Raw genomic sequence first — 23024 nt, forward strand, 5'->3', positions numbered from 1 at the left:
GCCTTCCCAAAACTGCCTACGCTCCCCAGTTGCTGGGAGAGGCTGGGGCTGTGGCGCAACAGCCCGGCTCCCTGGCTGCAGAGGAAAACTGGGGCCATGGCATGGCCTTCCAGCTGGTCAGGAAGGATCCAGTTGGGGTGATGGGGCTTGGCTCCATGGAGGAGAGTGACAGTTGCTGAAGGGGCGGGGCCTTGTGTGGAAGGGGTGGGGCTAGGACTTTTCACAGGGGAGCTGCTCTAGTTCAACTCCAGGCTCCTCTAGATCTTCCGCTCCAGCTGCTGAGTGGAGTGAAAAGCTAAGTTTCCTTCTCTTTTCCGGTCTATTTTAACCAGGGGTGAAAGGAACTGAAATTTCTCACAGGTGCTGCCCTATCCCAACCCGAGGTCCTGCCAGTTCTTTCACTGGCTCCCTGCTGGCTTTTGCTGCAGCTCAGCCAGTTCTTCCCGGAGCTGCGCACCACAGCGGGCCTGCTTGCTTTCCCCTCTGATTTTAACCCCAGTTAAGAACAGCTTTTTGGGGGGGGGAGCTTGCTGGCCATTGGACAGTCCTTTCTCCCAAGAGCAATCAAGAGCAAGTTGCAAAGCTGACAAAGCTGTTTTTGGGGGAAGGACCCCCGCTCTGGGAAAAAACCCCATTTTGGTAATGTGTTACAAGCAGGGAAACGCCCTGTTGTTAACAAAGCGTTCGTCCTTTTCTGGGAATAAGGAAATGAAACAGATTCGCCCTGGCACTCCGGAGCTATGGCTGCTGCCGATCCAGCAGTTGTGTTTGAAGACACAGCCTCTTGCCCTATCTGCTTGGATTATTTTAACGAGCCGGTGACGCTGGACTGCGGGCACAATTTCTGCCGTGCCTGCATCCGCCGGTGGTGGGAGGGAGCCGCCGCAGCTGTCTCCTGCCCCTTTTGCCTGGAGGTTTTTCCCCAGGGGAACTTCCGAGCCAACAGGCAGCTGGAAGCTCTTGTAAACCTAATCGTCAAACGGCTGAAGGGCGAGAATGAACAGGCCAAGCCAGGAGGGGAGAGGGTGTGTGAGAAACACCAGGAGCCTCTGAAACTCTACTGCGAGGAGGATCAAACCCCCATCTGCATTGTGTGTGACAGAGCCAGAGATCACAGAGCTCACTCGGTGGTCCCCATAGACGAGGCTGCCCAGGAATACAAGGTGAGAGGGAATCAGTTGAGCGGGACAGATTAAAGCCATGCACAGTGGGGTTGGGGCTGGGTCAGTCCCAGGATGTCGGAGGGATGGGAACGGTGTGTGTGTGTGGGGGGGGACGGAATATCTTTTATTGGACCAAGTTGTGTTGGTGAGAAAGACAAGCTTCCGAGCCATGGTGTCCTGCAGCCTAGGCGGGGGAAGGCCCAACCTGTAGACATTCGGGGGGCGGAGGGCGAATGTCCCCCACACCCGACATCCCTGTACTCCAGGGCCAGGGAGGCTCGACTCATGTGCCTTTCTCTGATGGGGGCGTGGCCTGATCCGAGGGGGCGGGGCTGAGAGTGGGGTTGGAGTCTTACCTCCCCCAGCCGCCCATGTTCCCAGATGACACAGAGCTTTTATTCCAGAGCCTGACAGCGGGCCTCTCTTGCCGGTAGACGTTGCTCCCAGTGGGTTTCCACCAGGGCTGTGTCTAGACTGGCCAGCTTTTCCGGAAAATCAGCCGCTTTTCCGGAAAAACTTGCCAGCTGTCTACACTGGCCGCTTGAATTTCCGCAAAAGCACTGACTTCCTACTGTAAGAAATCAGTGCTTTTTGAGGAAATACTGTGCTGCTCCTGTTCGGGCAAAAGTCCCTTTTGCGCAAAAGGGCCAGTGTAGACAGCTCAGATTTGTTTTCCGCAAAAATCCTCAATCGTGAAAATGGCGATCGGGGCTTTTTTGCGGAAAAGCGCGTCTAGATTGGCCACGGACGCTTTTCCACAAAAAGTGCTTTTGCGCCAAAGCGTCCATGCCAATCTAGACACTCTTTTCCAAAAATGCTTTTAAGGGAAAACTTTTCCGTTAAAAGCATTTGTGGAAAATCATGCCAGTGTAGACGTAGCCCTGGAGTATGTGTATCCTGGACAGGGGCGGGGGAGTCAGAAGTCCTCCAGGGGGATACATCTGCTCAGCTAGATAGTGGCCTCATTTCGCAACAGGCTGCATAAAAAGCACCAGCCAAGTCAGTACAAATGTTGTAAGTCTCGGGGCGGGGGGTGGGGTAAGTCTGTATCTGCACAAACAATGAGGAGTCTAGTGGCACCTGAAACACTAAGGCTACGTCTAGACTCCGTCCCTTTTTCGTAAAAGGGATGTAAATTAGACGTATCGTAATTGCTAATGAAGCGGGGATTTAAATCTCCCCTGCTTCATTAGCATAAACATGGCTGCCGCTTTTTTTCCCCTCTGTGAAATAAGGGATAAGGGATCTTTCGGAAAAGGCTTTATTTTCCGCAAGATCAGCGTCTAGACTGGCGCTTTTTTTCGGCAAAGCTCCACGCCGAAAAAAAGCGGCAGCCATTTTTATGCTAATGACGCGATGGAGATTTAAATCCCCGCTTCATTAGCAATTGTGATACGTCTAATTTACATCCCTTTTACGAATGTAGCCTAACGTATTTATCTGGGCCTCAGTGTTCCTGGGTAAAACCCGCTTAATCTGCAGGCAGCCAGCCCCGTGGCTTTGGTCCATGGACGCTTATACCCAGCTAAATCTGTTAGTTGTTAAGGTGCCACAGGACTCCTTGTTAAAATGCCACACAGACCAGTGGTTCCTAATCGCTGGGCCGTGGCCCACTGCCAGGCCGCCCCAACTTTGGGGGCCAGGGCTGGGGTACAGCGCTCCCACCGCTGTTGTTGGGAGAGGCGAAAAAGATTGGGAACTGTGACGAACCGGGCCGGGCCTGGGCACTGCTGAGGGTGTCCGTTCAAGGCGAATTGCTTAAACTCGGGGCTCCTTACAACCCCAGACTGGAGATCTTCCCAAATAGGTCACAAACCCATCACACGGAGAGCTCCAGCTGCCTATCTGGCCAGCCTGAAGCCTCACAAGCAAAACCCCTCGGACACTCCAGCTCCCTCTGTGCCGCAATCAGCCCTGGGCCTAACACACAGGGGAGGGGTTATAGAACCCAATCTCACCTACCCCGAACCAGTTCTTCCGGTCCCAAGAAACCAGCCACAGTTCCCGGTCAGTTTACACCTTAGATCTTACCCACAAGATCATGCTGGGCCAATCCTTTAGAATCTAAAATCTAAAGCTTTGTCTACACTGGCAGCTTCTTGTGCAAGAACAGATGTTCTTGCGCAAAAGCTTGCCTGCTAGCTACACAGCACGTGTGTTCTTGCGCAAGTAAATTTACAGTATAGCGCTGTAAAACAGGGCTTCTTCTAAAAGAGTTATTCCTCTCCCCACGAGGAATAAGCCCTCTTGAACAAGAGCTCTTCAACAAGAGGGCAGAGTAGACAGGCAACATGAATTTCTTGCACAAGAAAGCCCTATGATTAAAATGGCCATCAGAGCTTTCTTGCGCAAGAGAGCGTCTACACTGGCACGGATGCTCTTGCACAAAAGCACATCTCTTGTGCAAAAGCACATGCCAGTGTAGATGCGCTCTTGTGGAAGATTTTTTGCACAAGAACTCTTCCGCAAAAGAGTTCTTGCGCAAGAAGCTGCCAGTGTGGACATAGCCTAAAGGTTTATTACTAAAAGAAAGAAAAGCATGAGAGTGAGGTTGTTAAGGAGAATAAATTACATGCATCGAATCACCCAGCTCTCGATACAGGCTCATAGCAGGGATGTTACAAACTGCTAGCTTAAAAGTCTCTGGGTGTACATCCTCTGTCAGGATGGGTCCACGGTTCTTCCTGGCTCATTGTTCCCTGCAACGCTGCATCTGGGATCAGGAGCTGAACTGAAGACCAGATGGAGGGTGCCACATGGCACTTATATACCTCTCCTGGCATACTCCTGGCCAGAGCAGGTCACATGGTCGAGCAACTTATCTCCATTTCACATGCTGGCAGCCATTATGCTCTGGCTGGTTTGCAAGTATCAGTCACATTCCTCAGATGTGTATTGGCACCTAGAAATTCATTGTTGCCTTGCTAATTAGCACAAGTACTGGCTGAACGTTCTTTGCCGATTGCTCTGTCTCAGACAGAGAATTTTCCAGCATCAACACAGAGTACATGTTTATAACTCCACATACAGATATTATACAAGTACATGAACAGCATGTCCAGAATCAGTAGAACAGAAGCTTTCATTCAACATCTCACATGACCCCCTTTGTATCGACTTTTGGGGCAAACACCCCCCGTCCCATGGGTGCAACAGTAATCTTTAGAATCCGATAACGTGACAAGAACCACCGACACTGACTTGTTTATCCTGCCCTATAGGCAGGCATAGGGGTAAGGAGAAGGGGAGGAGACAAAGTTTTTTTATCCACGTGCAGAATAATTTTGTGTGCACCAAGGCCTATGTGAATGTGCACCACCAGGAGAAACACAACATCCAGCGGTGGACGTTCTGCTAATCAGAATCCCTCCTGAGTGGCCACCCAAGCACTCAGCTTAGAGCAGAAGCCCCACACATTTCTGTTATCTGATTCTTTCAGGAGCAAATCTGGAGGCAACTGGATGATTTGGAGAAGGGGAGAGAAGAGATTCTGACTCATATAGCATGTGAGGAAGAGCAAAGCCGGGAACTGCTGGTAACCGCCATTGGTATCCTGTAGCGAATTCACACGGGGTTCCCATGTGACAAGAAGAAGGAAAATTTGGTGGTTAGGGTACTAAGCCTGTAATTCAGAGAGCTGGGTTTATTGACCGGCTCACCCCCCCCCCCCCCCAAGTCTCCTTGTGTGGTTTTGGACAAGTCTTTGAGTGGCTCTGTGCCTCAGTTTACCTGTCAGTCACCTAGGGCTCGTAGAACTTCCCACTTCTGGGAGATGAGCAGTATCTAGGGGCTGGGAGCAAGGATACCTGGGGTTCCAGTCCCAGCAATGGGAGAGGAGTGTGGTCTAGTGGTTAGAGCAGGAAGCTAGCTGAGAGTCAGTACTCGTGGGTTCCATTCCTGATGTTGGGAGGGGAATGGTGTGTAGTGGTCAGTGCAGGGGGAGCAAGGCACTAGAATCATTTTTAGATGTGGACAGGCGCCATGGCTTGAGGTTAGATCATGAGAGCTGGTTGTTGGGACTCCTGCATTCTATCCCCACAGCGGCGTTGGGGGGACAGACACGCTAAAACCTACGTCTTGTCCAAATACTACAGTGAAGACAATCATATCAGTAACTCGTGTGACCCAGAAGCACGGAGGCCATATTGCCTACTCTAGGAGGGAGAAATTAAATATTTCCTCTTTGTCAAGCAAAAATTATCTCTTGCTTTAAAGGAACTGAGAGGACAAAAGGTGTCTTTAAATAATTGAATTTCTGTAATTAAACCATGACTGGTAAACTTGAAAACTGCCATGCTGGGTAAAACCAATGGTCCATCTAATCCAGTATCCTGTCTTCCAACAGTGGCCAGTGCCAACCTAGTTAATAGCCTTTGATGAACCTATCCTCCGTGAATTTATCTAGCTCGTTTTTTAACCCTGTTAAAGTCTTTGATCTTCACAATATCCTTCGGCAAGGAGTTCCACAGGTTGACTGTGTGTTGTGTGAAGAAAAACTTCCTTTTGTTTGTTTTACACCTGCTGCCTATTCATTTCATTTGATGACCCCTAGTTCTTGTATTAGGAGAGCAAGTAAATAACTTTTCCTTATTCACTTTCTCCACACCAGACACGGGCTATGTCTACATTACAGAGTTTTTCTGGGATACCGGAGGTAACCCAGAAAAACTCTGCCGTGTCCAGGGAATGCGTCCGCTTTTTCGGATCAGTTTCCAAAAAAGCGGGTGCGTTTTTTCGGAAGCCCTGTATTCCTCTTCCGAAAGAGAAGGTTTTTCCCACATTTGGCCCTGTGTAGACAGGCCAAATGTCAAAAAAGGCTTTTCCGAAAAAAGACTTGCGTATCTTTTTCCAAAAATAACTGCAGGGTAGACTTTTATCATATCACCCCCTTAATCATCTCTTCAAGTTGAAAAGTCCCAGTTTAATTTATTTCTTCTCATACGGCAGCCATTCCACCCTTTTTTGTTGACCTTTTCTGAACTTTAGCCAATGCCAAGATATCTTCTTTGATATGAGGCGATCACGTCTGCAGGCAATATTCAAGATGCGGGCATACCATGGATTTATATAAAGGCCACAAGATATTCTCTGTCTTATTCTGCATCCCTTTTTAAATGATTCCTAACATGCTGTTTGATTTTTTGACTGTTGCTACGCATTGAGTGGTTATTTCCAGTGGCTCATTTTTCAGAGGTCCAATGAGACATCCAAATTTTCTTCTCTAAAAATTACCTTTAAAATGACCCTGAAGAACATGTCAGATATTGCAGGAGTCTCTCTCTATGTGTGGCCTTTCCCTGTCCCTCGCAGAGACACGTGGAAATTGAAAAGGAGAAGGTCGAAGATCGGTTTGAGCGACTGCACAGGTTTCTACGAGAACAAGAGCGCCTCCTGCTGGCCTGGCTGGACAAGCTGGGGCAAGAGGTCACAGCCAGAAAGGATGAAACCGTTCTCCGGCTCACCGAGGAGGTTTCCTGTCTCAACACCCTGATCAGGGAGATGGAGGAGAAGTGCGAGCAGCCAGCGTGTGAATTCATGCAGGTGAGTCCGTGCAAGAGATACCCCCGGTCCCAGCTCCCGAAACCACCGTCACGGGACACTGAGCATCACTCAGCTCAACAGAGCTCTTCCTCTGTGCAGCCCAGAGGGAAAAGGTTTGGTTCTTTGGGGGAGAGAAAAATCTTCCTTTGTCCTGAATTGAGTGGGAGAAGATTCCCCCGTAGCCTAGACCTTGGTCTCTGCCAGAGAGCTTTTGAGAGTCCTACAGGGCAATGGAAAAGCCAGACTTTGGGTGGGTGGACAATGCGGTGGGATGCAGGGATAAGCCCCAGCATCCCGACCCTGCGTGGGCGCCGGGCGGGCTGGTGAAGCAGGACAAGCGCTGGGAGGTGAGAAGAGCCCTGGAGGGGGGCAGGGATGGGCCTGGATGCAAAGTGGACAGGCCACGGGCCATACAGGCCCACCCGTGGCTACGTCCCTGCTCCAGGGTGCTGCCTTCAGGGAAGACAGCTCCACCATGCGGGTGTAACCCAGAGGCACTGAGACCCCGACAAGGGAGAGTGACGCTGCTTGTAGCTCATGCTGCAGACGCACGTGGCTTTAGCCCAGGGGCGGGGAACCCAAGTCCCAGGGGCTGGAGCCAGCTCCTGACTTGCCTGGATCCGATCCCCAAGGCTCCCCACTCCAAGCACTGGGATCCCTCACCAGCATCGCCCAGACCCCGCACCCCTACCCCACCCCTGCATCCTCCTCCCAACCCCCAGCCTGTTCCTGCACCACCACCCCACGCCCCCAGTCTGCTTCCTGGCAGCCCCTTCTCAAACACTGACCCCCTCATTTTGGGCCTCACCCCAGGCCTAGGGGGGATCACAAAATCCACTAGGCTCTGGTGTGCGAGGGGAACACGGGGAGCATCTTTCTGCTTCCCAGTCAGGGGCCACGTCAGTGTGGGGGTTTTTTTCTTCTCGCTTTTGTGCAACCCCCGAATGATTTTCAGTGGCTCCTGACCCAGAAAAGGTTTCCCAGCCCCGCTTTAGCTCCTAAGGTCGCAGGTTCAAGTCCACCTGCTGACGGCCCAGCGCCACTGGTTTTACGCAGGGGCCTGGGGCTGATTGTGATACAGCACGAGTCCCCCTGTGGGACCAGGGGGTTCCCCCACCTGTGGCACTGAGCACCTGTTTCTCTCTCTCTCCCCTCTAGGATGTGAGAAGCACTTTGAGCAGGTAGGCAGCTGCTTTTCACCCCCTCTTGTGCTTCCTGAGGCTGGGAAGGGGCCTGGGCATCAGGTGAAGGACACGTCTCCTTGTCTCCAGCCGTCTTGGGACGGCCTCCCTGCTACAGCTCCTCATCTTTCCTCCATTCCCCAGAGTCCTGCATGGCCCAGACGGTCAGGGTGGGTGAATCTGGGAACTCCGCTCCAGCCCTGTCTCTTCTCCCTGGTGCTTGGGCCGGGCTCTCTGTGGGTAACACCCCCTGGCTGTGTCTACACTGGCCACTTATTCCGGAAAATCAGCCGCTTTTCTGGAATAACTTGCCAGCTGTCTACACTGGCCCCTTGAATTTCTGGAAAAGCACTGACGATCTAATGTAAAATCATCAGTGTTTTTCCGGAAAAAGTATGCTGCTCCCGTTCAGGCAAAAGTCCTTTTCCAGAAAACTGTTCCGGAAAAGGGCCAGTGTAGACAGCACAGTAGTCTTTTCCGCAAAAAAGCCCCGATTGCGAAAATGGCGATCGGGGCTTTTTTGCAGAAAAGCACGTCTAGATTGGGCACGGACGCTTTTCCGGAAAAAGTGCTTTTCCGGAAAAGCATCCTGCCAATGTAGACGCGCTTTTCCCGAAAATGCTTATAACGGAAAAGTTTTCCGTTATAAGCATTTCCGGAAAAGGGTGCCAGTGTAGACGTAGCCCTTGTGTCTCTCTCCAGATGTGAGATGAAGCCGTTCCAGGCTCCGGCGCCTGCCGCTCCTGAACCAAAATGGAGACTCTGGTTGTTTTCTCAAAGCCTCGCTTTTCTCCAGGATACCCGGAGGAAGCTGAAAGGTAATGGTGGGGGGGGGGGGGGGGGGCGGCAGGAGAGATGGGGACATTCAGGAGGCATGAGAGTGTTTACACAGGGGTGGGTCTGATTCAGATTTCACTGACTCTGGTTTCACATCATCCAAGTTCTGGCGACACGGGTGGGTCTTGGGTGGTTTTGATTAACCCCTGGGCGAAATCAACCGCCCCCCACCCCACGTCTCTTTCTTGTTGGGTGAGTGGGAAAGAGGAAAGCCCCCGTCAATGCTTGTAGCCTTTTATTTTATTTACAGTGAATTTAGTAATGTGGTGTGACACCAAATTAGGATTCCGATCCGGTGGCTACTGGTTCAAGAGTGAAAGTTACCTCTGCTACTCACTTCAGATTAATAGTCTCTAGGAACCAGAGGTGACAGGAGAAGGGGGGCACTGGCCATGTGACCCCCCCAGTGCGGGACAACCCCCTCCACCACAGGTCACACCTCTCCCCCCACCCTGCACCTCCCGGCTTCTACTCCACCCTCCTCCCTCCAGTGCTGTGGCCCAGGGGACTAGTGGAGCTGAGGTTAGCACTCACTGGCAGGGGAAACAGAGTCACATGGCCAGTGCCCGCCCCTTATTCCTGTCACCTCTGGTTCCAGGTGCACGACTCTGCACTTGTCCTTGTTGAACCTCACTGCAACTTGAGTTTCACTTTTTGCGGAAAAGCATCCGTGGCCAATCTAGACACGGTTTTGCGCAAAAAAGCCCCGATCGCCATTTTAGCCATCGGGGCTTTTTTGTGCAAAACAGTACTGTGCTGTCTACACTGGCCCTCTTGCGCAAATGATTTGTGCAAGAGGGCTTTTGCCCGAATGGGAGCAGCACAGTATTTCTGCAAGAACACGGACAATCTTACATGAGATCGTCAGTGTTCTTGCAGATATTCAAGTGGCCAGTGTAGACAGCTGGCAAGTTTTTCCGCAAAATCATCTGATTTTGCGGAAAAACTTGCCAGTCTAGACACAGCCGAGGTGTTCAGGGGGTGGAATATGGGTGGGGCCACGCTGGTGGTTTGGGAAGGGAATGCCTTCCCCCACCTAGGATACCCTCGGCCCCAGGCATGAACATCAGCAGAGAGATGGTTCCTGCTGAAGTTTCCCACAGGAGGCTCAATTTTTTAGAATATGATTCTTCCTAGACCTCATTAGCATTTCTGCACTTCGTACGAGCGGCCGTTAAGGTGTGTATTAGAAAAATGCGCCTGCTAAATATCTGGTCAGCAAAATCTTCCTTTACTGTTAACTGCTAACACTATCACCCATTGGTACCACTCTTCCCATAATCTTAGGGCATTGAGTTAATTTTTGGTATCTGTTTATCAGTATGCGCCACATGCAGCCCATCAGACTTCTATGTGTGGCCAGCGAAACATTTTGTTTGCTGGTGCCCATGCTCATGGTTGCCAGATTCTGCCGGTGTCTGTCTGCAGAGTTTTTTTCCGACCAGTATCACTAAAATAACATGTCTGTAAAGCAAAGACAGGTAAAGGAAGATGTGTGCTCATCGCACACAACATTGCCTGTGGGAGATGCATGCTCCCTCTGCGTCCAACCTCAGTGCTGCTCCAGTTCAGCCTGCCCTGCTTGCAAATTCTTGGTACGCAAGCGCAGTGGGCGAAACGACTCTGTCCCAGGAGGCTGCCTTGGTTACAATGATCTTGCAGCCCACTGAAATAAAGGAGGGTCACTCATGTGGCCCACTCACTAGTCTAGGTTGCCATCGTTGCTCTAGAGCCTGTGACTAAACTATAATCTTATAGGCCTTAGCTGGTAGCCCTTGGCTGTGTCCACACTGGCATGAATGTCCGGAAATGCTTAAAACAGAATAGTTTTCGTTATAAGTATTTCCGGAAAAAGAGCGTCTACATTGGCAGGCTGCTTTTCCGGAAAAGCCCTTTTTCCGGAAAAGCATCTGTGGCCAATGTAGACGCGCTTTTCCGGAAAAGAGCCCCGATCGTCATTTTTGCGATCGGGGCTTTTTTCCGGAAAAGACTACTGGGCTGTCTACACTGGCCCTTTTCCGGAACAGTGTTCCGGAATAAGGACTTATGCCCTAGCGGGAGCAGCGTAGCTTTTCCGGAATAGCGGCTGATTTTGTACAGTAGAGCGTCGTTGCTTTTCCGGAAATTCAAGGGCCAGTGTAGACAGCTCGCAGCTTATTCCGGAAAAGCGGCTGATTTTCCGGAATAAGTGGCCCAGTGTAGACACAGCCCTTGTGTTTTGCCATACTTACTTAAATATCTAGTATGTAATTATCCCCTCTAACTACTAATTAAACTAACGCGGCTATAATCCTACAACTTAACTCACATACACCATGATTCTCTCTAATATAACATGGTAGTTACAACATCACATAATAAATGAACAATAAACTTAATTATTTCTTAATTAATCCCCTGGGTGAAGGGAGGGTTGGGGGAGGAAAGACCCCAGCTCCACGCTAGTCCTGCCCCTTCTGACAAGGCCCCACCTCCCCACCCTGGGGAGAGGAGCAAGGTGGGTGGATGCCATGTGGTTCCATCCCCCTGCGCTCTGGCGCATGGGAAGGATGGGTACTCCGGGGAAGCAACACTCCACCCCCAGTATCCCTACGGGAAGCATTTGGCGGGGGGTGGGGAGAGAGGGGGCAGGAGTGTGGGTGAGGCCAGGCTGGCAGTTTGGGAAGGTGCCTTCCCTTGCCTAGCATACCGGCCACCATATTTAATCCACACAAAATTCTAAGGCACTGGAAAGATCTGTCGATGGGTTTTTTCGGTGTCGTCTTTTCTGTCTCGTCCCTCGTTCCCCTCTTGTCACTAATTCCACAAATGTAATCAACAAAATCTGATCCACTCTCCACGCTCTTCTTCCTTTAGCGAGTCTGGTGCCTGAACCGAACCCGGGCAGAGGTAAGTTTCGAAGGGGGCCGCAGGGAGATGGGCATGATCGAGGGGACTGCTTTCCTGGTGTGAGGAGACCACGTTTGGTTTGGGACCATGCAGGCGGCAGGAATCCAACTGATTTCTGGAGTCGGGGGTGATAGAAAGCACCTTGCTTTGCCTCCGCCTCTAGGAATCTCCCTCGCGGGAGATTTTTAAGAGCAGGTTGGACAGAGACACCTGACAGGGACGGTCTAGAGCAGTGTCCCCCAAATGGTGCTCCACAAAGTGAGTTCCATAAAGTGAAAGTAAGGGTTCCATAAAGTGAAAGTAAGGGTTCCATAAAGTGAAAGTAAGGGTTCTGCGAACACTCCATCACTCTCCCCCCTTAAAGAGACAAAGAGGAGCTGGCGTGCAAAGACACCTCCCCTCCCCTGCTGCCACTCTGCATATCCATAGCCCACTCGGGACATGTGTGACTGCACTTTGGCCCCCAGGTCTCCTTGGTCCACTCCCCAGTGGTGGTTTGGAGGTTTTTTTGCTTGACAAATCTCCCCCCCCCCCCCAGCTATAGAGGTTCCTCAAAATTCTTCCAAGTTTAAAAGGGTTCTGTGGCCAAATAAAATTGGGAAACACTGATGGAGATCAGTGGTCCCCAACGCGGTGCCCGCGGGCGCCATGGCACCCACCGGGACATTTCTGTGCACCCGCTGGGTGATCAGGGCCGGCCCCGCCCCCGGGCGCGTGGCACATGGGTGGTGCTGGCCATTGGGTGCATAGCGTATGGGCGGCCCTGCCCCTGGGCGTGTGGCACAGGAGTGGCGCCAGCACTGGGCACACGGTGTATGGGTGGCCCCACCCCTGGGTGCGTGCACAGCCCCGCCCCCGCGTGCCTGGCCTGAGTGGCCCCGCCCCCAGGCGTCCAGCAGCCCCAAAAAGTTGGGGACCACTGGTCTAGATACTTAGTCCTTCTCTTAAGGACCTTACCAGTCCTATGATTCTATGCAATGACCACTGAAAAGGGTTATTACTAACAACTGCAGTATTGGAAAAACTTCAAAGACAACTAAAAGTCTCGCAGCACCTTAAAGACAAACAAAACACGTAGATGGGATCATGAGCTTTCGTGGGCACAGCCCACTTCTTCAGATGAATGGAGTAGTAAAAGTCCAGTTCCAAAATAAACAGGGGATGGGCATGGGGAGAAGGAAGGGGAAAATATAATGCATTAGAGTGTCCGGTTGGGTCTAGACTGGCAAGAAAAACTTGCCAGCTGTCTACACTGGCCGCTTGAATTTCCACAAGAACACTGACTTCCTACTGTCTGAAATCAGTGCTTCTTGCGGAAATACTATGCTGCTCCCGTTCGGGCAAAAGTCCTTTTGCGCAAAGCTTTTGCGCAAAAGGGCCAGTGTAGACAGCTCAGATTTGTTTTGCGCAAAAGCGCGTCTAGATTGGCACGGACGCTTTTCCGCAAAATGTGCTTTTGCGGAAAAGTGTCCGTGCCAATCTAGATGCTCTTTTCCGCAAATGCTTTTATGGAAAACTTTTCCCTTAAAAGCATTTGCGGAAAATCATGCCAGTCTAGACGTAGCCTTCATATTACATGAAGCTGATAGAGAAGGCGTAAATGGTTCTTAAATACCCATTGTTTGGTAGTTAAGTCATTAGGATGGGGAAGGTAGTATGCTAGCCAGCCAATGTCTTTATTCATTCCTCTCTGATAGGAATCAAACTTGTAAATGAAATTAAGTCCCAACCCTTCCCTGTGTATTTGCCTTGTGGAATTGGCCTGAAACAACACAGTGGCTTTGAGATCCATTAATAAGTACCCAGGCAGTATTATCAACTGTAATTTTAACCAAACCAACACGACTGTATTGCTTTAAAGACCCAGCTCCTGGACTCACGTGATTTAGGGGAAATCTTGCTTTCATTTACTGTTTTTAAATAATGTCTCAGCCTTGTGGTCACAGAGAAATTTCTCCCTCCCCGAAAATAAAACCACAGGGCACCTTTAAAGCCTCAGAAAGAAAACAGCAAGACCTTGATGTTTATTTGGAAAGAAAATCCCGTTGTTTAGGCTCGAGCTGACTCTGTCTGAACATTTGGATGAGGCTCCCAGATAGGTAGAGCCTGCCTGAGGAGTGACTCAGTCACTGTGTGACAATCAGACTGGAAGGGAGAGGAAATTTGATCAGTGATTTGAGGGACAGAAGGTCAGAACAGAAAAAAGGGGTGGGCATAAAAATAGGCTTGAAGGGCTGTAACAAATGCCTGTGAGTGGCCACCAGAGGGCAGTAGAACCCAAGGCACAGCCCTGGCAGTGCTGTAGACCAGCATTTCATAACCTTTTTTTTTAAATAAAAGTACCCCTTTAAAAAAAAAAAAAAAGTACCCCCCAGTACTTACAGTTTTCAGACACACACAATTTCTTCTACCATTGCAACACATTTGTTTAAACAATTTAATCGTACCCAGGCAGGTGATGACATTTTCGGGTGTAAAAAGTACCAAAATAATAAAGCGCTAGAAAACTTAACACACAAAAAGTCAGTTTTCTCCAAATTTCTGTTGTGTTGATGTACTCCCCAGGCTTCTGTCGAGTACCCCTAAGGGTACTCCTACCACTGGTTAAGATACACGGCTGTAGATTATGTGGACGCAAACCTTGACCTCTAACACCGATTTTCATTCTCTCCCTCCCTGGCCAGCGGACGTGACTCTGGACCCTGACACGGCAAACCCTTGGCTCGTCGTATCCGCTGATGGCAAAGACGTGAGCTGGGGGGTCGCCCCGCAGGATCTGCCCGACCACCCCGGGAGATTCGATCCTGCTCCCTGTGTGCTGGCCTCCGAGGGCTTTGCCTGTGGAAGGCATTCCTGGGAGGTGGAGGTGGGAGAAGAGGCAGTCTGGGTGGTGGGAGTAGCCCAGGAGCCCGTGAAAAGGAAAGGAGTGAACCAGTTTTCACCGGAGCAGAGGATCTGGGCCGTGCGGAAGTATTGGGAACAGCACTGGGCGCTCACCTGCCCGGAAACGCCTTTGCACCTGCACGGGAGGCCTAGGAGGATCCGTGTGTATCTGGACTACGAAGGGGGGCTGGTGGCGTTTTACGATGTGGGCAACCAGGCCCCGATCTTCACTTTCCCCCCCGCCACTTTCGCTGGGGAGACCGTCCGCCCTTTCTTTGAGCTGCTGAGCTCGGCCTCCCAGATCAGACTGTGCCCCTAAGACACAAGATGAACCCTCCGGGATGGGCCTCGTCTCTGTTGCGCCCATCCTACCTCGACCAGACCAGCTCTTTGCTTCAGCTTGAGCATCTCGCTGTTATTGTGAGGACTGGCGGGACGGCAGCACCCTTGCAGGCTCCGCGAGTGAGGGAGAAGCCGGCTGGCTTTGCGGAGGGGATGAGATCAGCTCGGAGACCCCAGGTTGGCGTGGGAGGAGGTGGGGACTCAGTGAAGCTGACAGCCTCATCGGGCCCCTGGGTAAGGGTGGGAGGGCCCTGCTCTGGGCTCCGAGAGGGCGGAGCTTTCAGCCAGAGGGGCGGGGCTGGGGCTAGTCTCAACCCAGGCAGCCTCGGTGCTGCCCAGAGTGTGCCACATGGGATTTAAAGCGTGGCCGATATCATAGGCAGGGGAAGGCTTTGCCTTCCTAAACCACCAGCAAAACCTCTGGGGGCGGAGTCCTCTTCACAGGGCCCACCCAGACTCCACCCCCAGAGCACTTACTGGAGGCAGAGTGTTGCAGACTGATCCAGAGCCAGGGGAGGCTGGGGTCACATGCCCTCCCCCTGGTGCTGGGAAGGGGTGGCGTGGCTCCTTTGGGTGGCAGGGTCTGGGCAGAAGGGGCAGGGCTGGGGGGTTGTCTGGAAGCCCTGGGCCCTTTTGAACTGCCAGGCCCTGCTGGGGCAATTGCCTCCTTTCTCCCCTATCAGCAGGCCTGTGAGGACTTGAAGCTGGCAGGAGGTAAAGTTGCCCGGGCTGGTCCGTTGCCTGGTCAGTGCAAGTCTCCAGTTGGGAAGGGGCGCACTTGATCCAATACTTCTTGTCCCAGGAGCAGCGGGGGAAGAATTCAGAGCAGCGCTGCTACTGGCGGCTTGAGTTCAGCCAAGAAAGGGCTTCCCTGTCTCCTTGGACTTCATCCCTTAGGAAAACCCAGATCTCACTCAGGTCCAACCTCTTCCCACCCGGTTCTGAGGGGTGGAGCCCATCTTGCTGCATGTTGTCCGGGCTGTTCAGCCCAAATCAAAGATCTTTAGGGTCTAATTTCCATTGATTTGAGTGGAGCCTAAGTGTTGCTGAAGATCGAGGCTTGAGCTCCTAAGTAGCAATAACTATTCTAGGCTGGGCTGTCCTTAGGATTTATGGGGCCCTATTTGGTGCTATTACATCGGCATACCCTATGCCCGGTGGGAGAATGAAGATTTTTTAGAGAGGGGATTTTTATAATCTTCAGCAACACTCTAACGAAATATTTTTAAAGCAGATTTTAAAAACTAAGGTCCGGTCGACTAACCCAGTCAATTCACAAATGAACAGTATACCCTCCCTCTCCACCTCTGGGGTTGGTACATGCCTGTTAAAAGGTTTCCTTATCACTTGAATGGCTTTTTCACAAGTTCTGCTAATAGGTTTGGCAGGTTTTGTCAACAACAAATGGTCTGGTAGCACTTTATTGACTAACAAAACATAGATGGTATCGTGGTAGAAATGTAGCCGTGTTAGTCTGGTGCAGCTGAAACAAAAAACAGGACTGTGTAGCACTTTAAAGACTAACAAGATGGTTTATTAGGTGATGAGCTTTCATGGGCCAGACCCACTTCCTCAGATCAAATAGTGGAAGAAAATTGTCACAACCATATATACCCAAGGATACAATTAAAAAAAGTGAACACATATGAAAAGGACAAATCAAATTTCAGAACAGAAGGGGGATGGAGGAGGGGAGGGGAAAAGGAGGAGGTAAATGTCTGTGAGCTAATGATATTAGAGGTGATAATTGGGGAAGCTATCTTTGTAATGGGTAAGATAATTAGCATCTTTATTCAAATTTGCGTGAAAGTGTCAAATTTAAGCATGAATGACAGTTCAGAGGATTCTCTTTGAAGTGAAGTCTTAAAAGGTCTTTGAAGCAGGATGCAGGTTATCAAGTCGTTAAGACAATGTCCTTTCTGGTTGAAATGGCAAGAAACTCTTTTTTTTTTTTTTTTGTGATCCAGTCTGATATCTGTTTTGTGGGCATTGATCCTTTGGCGATCCTTAAAGCTCATCACCTATTAAACCATCTTGTTAGTCCTTAAAGTGCTACACAGTCCTGTTTTTTGTTATAGATGGTATCATGAGCTTTCGTGGGCACAGCCCACTTCTTCAGACCGGCGTTTTCCACAGTTACCCTTTGATGGTGTGTGTCAGGCTACCCATCGCTGTCTCTCACTCTTGGGCAGGTCTCTGCCTGTCTCCAAGGTTGTCAATGCTGCCAATTTAATTCAGCCCCAAGACACAATGGCTGTTTCCTTGTTATCTTCAACGTTTCCACTTCTTCTTGATCACCTGGGCATCTGCAATGGCTTTCACTCACACTCCCATTAAACAATTATGCAGAGCATCAGACAAGATTAATAGTTACTAGAAGACACAACTTAGTTTGTGGTGCAGACAAGGGGCACAGCTTAATTTGTAATGCTAACAGGAAGCAAGGCCTTACAGTAAACATCTAATCACGAGAGAGAGAGAGAAATAGAAGCTACAGAATTTATAAGCAAGTAATTAAACATCAAATCATTACACACCATACTTATAGTCTTATAAATCAATACTAAGCAATTCTAAAATATACATTTGTGCTACAGATCCTATCCAGAGGAAGGAAAACCACAGAAGAGGGATAGGAAGAGGAGGATGGGTGGACATTAAGACCCAGCAGTGCCCCAAATTTTCAGGTATCCTACACAGATGCGTATTCTGCATGTGGGTAAAAACGGCCCTAGGAATCATTACTTGGCACTTGAGTGACTGTGGTCCACAGAACACTCAGTGAGAGACAGGCCCTACCCCAGCTGAGATCAGGGCCCCGTTGTGCCAGGCTCTGCACAAACACACAGCAAGAGACAATCTCTACACCAGCTACAGAGCTAAGCACAATCCTTCCACAACTGTGCCCTCACATATGTTAATCACAGAATAATTCCTAAAGCTCATAGTTTAAAAAGAAATACCAGCATTGGAGTGATCCTTCTTCAGGACTTCATACACATAAAGCCAGTAAGAGTCCTTCCTACTCCTCTTTTGCTTTTCATTTTTTTTAAACCAAGAGAGACATATTAGAAATATAGATTGAGGCTTCAAGAGACTCAATTCAATTAGATTAAAAATTACTGCTAGCCTTTTTGAAAACAAGTGCTATAAAATAAAGGCTACAATATTGTTCAAGGGAGAACTTAAACCACAAAGCTACAACTTTCTGTTGATAAAAATGTTTCTGTACATTAGCATATGTGGGCCTATCTGTTCTCCTTACAGAGCTCTGTTCTCTTTGTCATATGGACAGTCACTATTTTCAGGCCAATAAGAGAACTAAAAAGCATAGTACGTACCATCAACCTGTATGTGTCAATAGATAATCTGTTGTGAGGAAATTATGTGTATACAACAAATAAAGAAGAAACCATATAAACACAAATGCATGGCTGGGATGTTCTAGAAGAGCAAAGGATTATTACCCAGGATTCCAGATGTAAAGTCAAAAGATACTATCTGTACTCAACAGACTCCTAGCCATTGAATAAATGCATTAAAATAAACAACCGATATTTTCAATCAATATCTACAGGCCCCTTCACACAACCCCCTTTTCAACTCTGAGCTTAGGGTCTGAAGTCGGACCTGAGTGAAAACTTAGCCATTGGAGCACCGCTCCAACCTCGTTCAAGCCAACCCAAAACAATCGTCCTTTGCTGGGGGAGCGGTATGCAAATTAGGGATTCCAAATGTCAACTTTTCATTGGCTCCCGTGGGGAAACCAATCAAACAGCGCCAAGGTTTGAGAGAAAAATGGGCGTGACCTCGCTCTCGCTATTATCAGAAGCCCTTAGCATGTGCATTCCTAGGGTGAGGAACGTGTTTGTACCGCGCCTAACACAGTAGCGCATCGTTCCTGAGTGGGGGTGCTTTGATAGCCGAGCACAACTCAATACTTGTTAAAACAAGCCTTTAATTGAACCCTTCCTCCGGTTATTAGATACCCACGATATCAGCCCTTATGGGGGAGGGGGTTGGGACCGTTTTACAACACGTCTTCCCTCTAACTCTATTTCTCGGTTAAAATCAGAACCGTGATCCTACTAAAGAAGATTGGGGGAAGCGAAGTATGTGGCCCACCGAGAGATCTTTGAAGACCAAATCACTCAAGCAGCAGCTAAAAACAATGCAACGGGGAGGGCATAAAAACTAAAAAGGAGCTGGTAAAATCCAGAAAAAAAAAATCGGAAGAAACCACATCCCTCGTGAAGCGGGAAACGTCCTCTGGAAAACTCGTCAGGCACTAAACTATTGATTTATTCACCCGAGTGAAAAATCGAAGGTTCTTCTAACAGTCTCCAGCTGAGCTAAGTTTAGCAGGGACTCTCCTACTGTTGTTAGAATTCAGGGCATGGATGTCTACGAACTAGATTTCTGTACCTGTGAAATACCTGCAGCTGAGGCCAAAAGGGGCTGTAGAAACGCTCGCCTAAGAAATACTTAAAAATCCTGTTTTAACACCAGCCTCCGGCTAACTTTGAAAGTTCCCCCGGCCATATCAGGCCCTCGGTTTTCCCTCATTGTAAAACGACCTCGCTGCTAGCACTTTCATACCCGGGGCTTTCTTTCCCTGATCGCCTTCACTAGCAAACCCACTACACCCAGCCTGAGCCAATTCGCTCTTCTGAGAAACCCCGAGGTGTGGTTCTGAAAAGAACCGTTTTGCTTTATGGTCCCGATGAATCCATAAGAAAATGCCCTTCATGGCGTCTTCTAAGCTCGGCTTCCCGCGGGCTTTGGGGTGCAGCAGCGGGTTGATTTTTCCCGCTAAGGTCACTGGGCCCTGGGGCTCCTATTCCTTTCTTCGCCGGCTCTTGCACCTGACGATAGCTGCTTTCCTCTTTACTTTCGGGGCGCCGCTTCCCCGCTGCAGCCTGAAAGCGCTCAAGGCGCCGCTGCCGCGAAGCGGAGACTCCTTTGCCCCGTAGATACTAGAGCTCTGTTGCGGCCCTTGTTCTTTGCCCGCCACTGAGGAGCGCCCTGGAGGCGGCGGGGGCACCAGCAGCCGCCTGGAGGACGGTCTGGCTGAGAGCTGGTTTGCGCCGTCCCTTGGGCGCGGAAGTCTCCGGAGCTGTGCGGGACGCTGCAGAAGCCGCTGGAAGAGGAAGCGAACCTGGCCCGGCCCCGAGAACCGCACGTGGAGCCGCCGCCTTCACACTGAGCCAGGCGGCCGCGGCTCCCGGCTAGATAAAGAGCAGAGCCCGACGCAACCGAATCATTCCCCTGCTTCATCCTTCCTTGCCGCCTCCTCTCCCAGCCTGTGTTTCTTCTGCCCAGCCCTGCTGTGCACAATCCGTGACCCCCTCCCCAGTCGAGGCTGCTTCCCCTGCTGGAGTTATCCGAGATGTTAACCACTTACTGTTTGCTATAGGTCCCAAAGCTGCGCTGTGACCGCTTGGCTCCTCACTTCCTAAGAGAATTCGCGTTTGTTGCTAAATTAAAACCGCATTCAAGCAGCTGCCCTGTCTGCATTTCACTGGGACAGGCTGGGGATTGGGTGGCAGAGTAAAAAAAAGCCAAACAATTAATCTACTTTTCTGGTTCTGTTGTCGTCCGATTTGTCAAAGGAACCTAAGAAACACACCCAAACACGTGCAAGTAGAGGGAATAAACTGTCCTTTCCTCCCATTGGACAAAAGATAATTCTCACAGCCTACTGAATCTCGTTCTTTACCATTCAGGACAGGGGGGTTCTATTGTTTGCAGATTTAAAATTGGAAAGGTGAGCTTCAGATTGGTTTTGTTGCTTGTTTCTATTGGTGGAGGTGCAGTTTGAGGGACTGATTATATTGGGGGGGGGGGGGAAAGAGAGACAGGATTATTTTCGCGACAGGCTATTCCCTGAAAATCCCTTACATTAATTGGAATAATTATTTGAATGGTGGAGTGCGTGGAGAGGTTTCTCTATGGCAGCTAAAGCCATGTTGATAATTGGCTCTAGGAATCAAAGATATAACTCCCTGCTCGCTCTTGCATAGCTTCCTCAAGTCGCAAATACTTAAAAAAAAATGTTCCGAAGAAAATTTAGCAAGACAGGCCACCTATTTGAAATTAAGAGTTCTGCAGTAGTAAAATGCTTGTTCCAAAAATGGCCCTGTTCCACTAAAGTTATTGCTTCACCTTTGCCTTGACTCGCCTGGGAATACTGCACTCTTAAATCCCAAACTAGTTTCAATTTTGCACTTGGAGGGAGAAAAATGAGGGCGCAAAGGAGAACTGTATGCAAAATGTGTACCTGCTATTTAATCCCAGTTTCTGGGCACTTTATAATACTTCCATTTCAACGTATTTTCTCCTTAATTCTCTAACAAATGGGCCAATAAAAAAAATCACAACGTCCCCCTTCACTGATTTTCTAGTATATATTTCCCCTTAATTCCCCGCCTCATCTGAAAAAAATACAATATTGCTATCGCTGATTCTCAGATCCAAAATTTTGATCCATTGTCTAATAGTTGGATGATGTGTGAATATCACAAGGCTGAAACCAACTTTTACTATCACTACCACACCAACAAACTACACAATAGAATGTAGGGCGGAGCATTTTGAACGGTCCCGTGGGGGTAACAGCACAGCAGTTAATCTATGGGAATCCCTACAGGAACGCATGGTGGGAAGATAGGAGGGGGTGTACATCGGTTCTTGCGTGAGCACAGCAGGTAGAAAAATCATCAACACGGTGCATAAAATGTGCGAGGAAGTGTATTTCCAGCAGATTTGTGCATCTACTTGCTCATTCCCTGAAATATTTTACTTCAAACTAACCCCTGTAAGATTATAATTGATGGGGGGAGGGGCCGGAGAAAGCCAGAAGGACGGGATTAAGTAGACTTAATTCAGTCCCCTTTGGCAGTGCCCTAGAAAACGGATCAATCCTCTCCCCAATACGCAACTTAATTATTTATTACCCCTGCTCTATAGTCTCGAAAAACCAGGACACAGAAAAGAAAGACAGAAACACTGCCACGTACAAACAGAAAAGTGCGTCTGATTTAGAAAAAATAACTTTAAGAGATGCGAGGATTCTCCTCCTCCCCCCCCAAAAAAACTTAATGCCCAAGTGTCACTATCATCTCGCTCCGCATTAACGCCGCTCAGGCGCTTTCCCCACGCAGACACCGCACGAGGTGCACATCGCTGGAGCCCACAGCGACTCGCTTGGCATGCAGCGCGCACAGCTGCCACTCCTCGCACAACTGCATCAGGTAAGTTTCCGCGGCTTCTTGCAGGGCGCGGTAGGCGGGAGGCTGGACTCGCAGGCGGCTGCTCTCGGCGCGTTGAACCAACCCGTGGGTCAGGCGCCGAAATGGCAGTTGAGGAAGCAACATCTCGGGAGATCTCGGAGACCGACGGCTCTGCCGCGGCGCTTGCGGACCAAGGTGACCACGGCGGGGTTTCTTCGCTTTCTCCAGTGACAGGGGTAAAGCGCTTTCCCCGCTCTTCTTACGGAAATCAGTCCTCGTGGATAACTTCGAAGAAATCTGCTTTGCTCTCGCCATCGAGACAACCAGATCCACCCCCAACAGCGCCTTTTCTATTCGCCTTCGCCTACCGCCTCCACGAAAATAAGTAAAGACAAAGCTGTGCCCAGCGGATCTTTATATAGGCACGAGCGAGCGCTGATTGGCTCACCAGGAAAGCCAAGCGCTGATAGGAAGACAAGGAGTGTAAAACTCTGATTGGCAGAAAATAAGTAAGACTGCGTGTTGTATACACCCACCATGTGCAAGTGCGGACGTGATAGGAAACAGGCGAGAAAGATCGCTCCAGGCTAGCCCTAATGACTCTCTCCATTACCACCTGTCGCATAGCTGATCGTCTGCTGAAGTCTTTTAGTAGAGGTTCTGCAGTTTCTAAGCACTAATCAAGAGTTACAATGGCAAAGATAAAGGGTTGTTAGATCAGCTGCGAGGATTAAGAGTGGGTGGATAATGGTTTTGCTCCAGGCTACAATAAAAACAGTAAAAGCAAGGAGTCCTGTGGCACCTTATAGACTAAAGGAAGTGTTGGAGCATAAAGCTTTTGTGGGTAAACACCCACTTAGTCAGATGCATGGCAGTCTGATGAAGTGGGTCTTTGCCCATGAAAGCTTATGCTCCAACACTTTGGTTAGTCTATAAGGGTGTGTCTAGACTACCTA

The 23024-nt window shown here is 49.8% G+C and overlaps 1 protein-coding gene across 2 annotated transcripts; it reads left to right on the forward strand.

Annotated features, from left to right (window-relative positions):
• Positions 1 to 269: 269 nt before the first annotated feature.
• On the forward strand, positions 270 to 22051 carry LOC102443392 (zinc finger protein RFP-like). Of its 2 annotated transcripts, XM_075914044.2 has the most exons (7): positions 271 to 1163; positions 4603 to 4698; positions 6474 to 6704; positions 7863 to 7885; positions 8588 to 8703; positions 11579 to 11611; positions 14296 to 22051. In XM_075914044.2, the coding sequence occupies exons 1-7, from the start codon at positions 741 to 743 to the stop codon at positions 14811 to 14813; spliced, it is 1440 nt and encodes a 479-aa protein (XP_075770159.2). In that variant the 5' UTR covers positions 271 to 740; the 3' UTR covers positions 14814 to 22051. The 2 variants fall into 2 exon arrangements, with proteins under 2 accessions (XP_075770160.2, XP_075770159.2); XM_075914045.2 differs by lacking the exon at positions 4603 to 4698 and having other exon boundaries at positions 270 to 1163.
• The last annotated feature ends 973 nt before the right edge of the window (positions 22052 to 23024 follow it).

The sequence above is a fragment of the Pelodiscus sinensis genome, chromosome 19 (genome assembly GCF_052426305.1).
Source record: "Pelodiscus sinensis isolate ZL-2025 chromosome 19, ASM5242630v1, whole genome shotgun sequence".
NCBI lineage: Eukaryota > Metazoa > Chordata > Testudines > Trionychidae > Pelodiscus > Pelodiscus sinensis.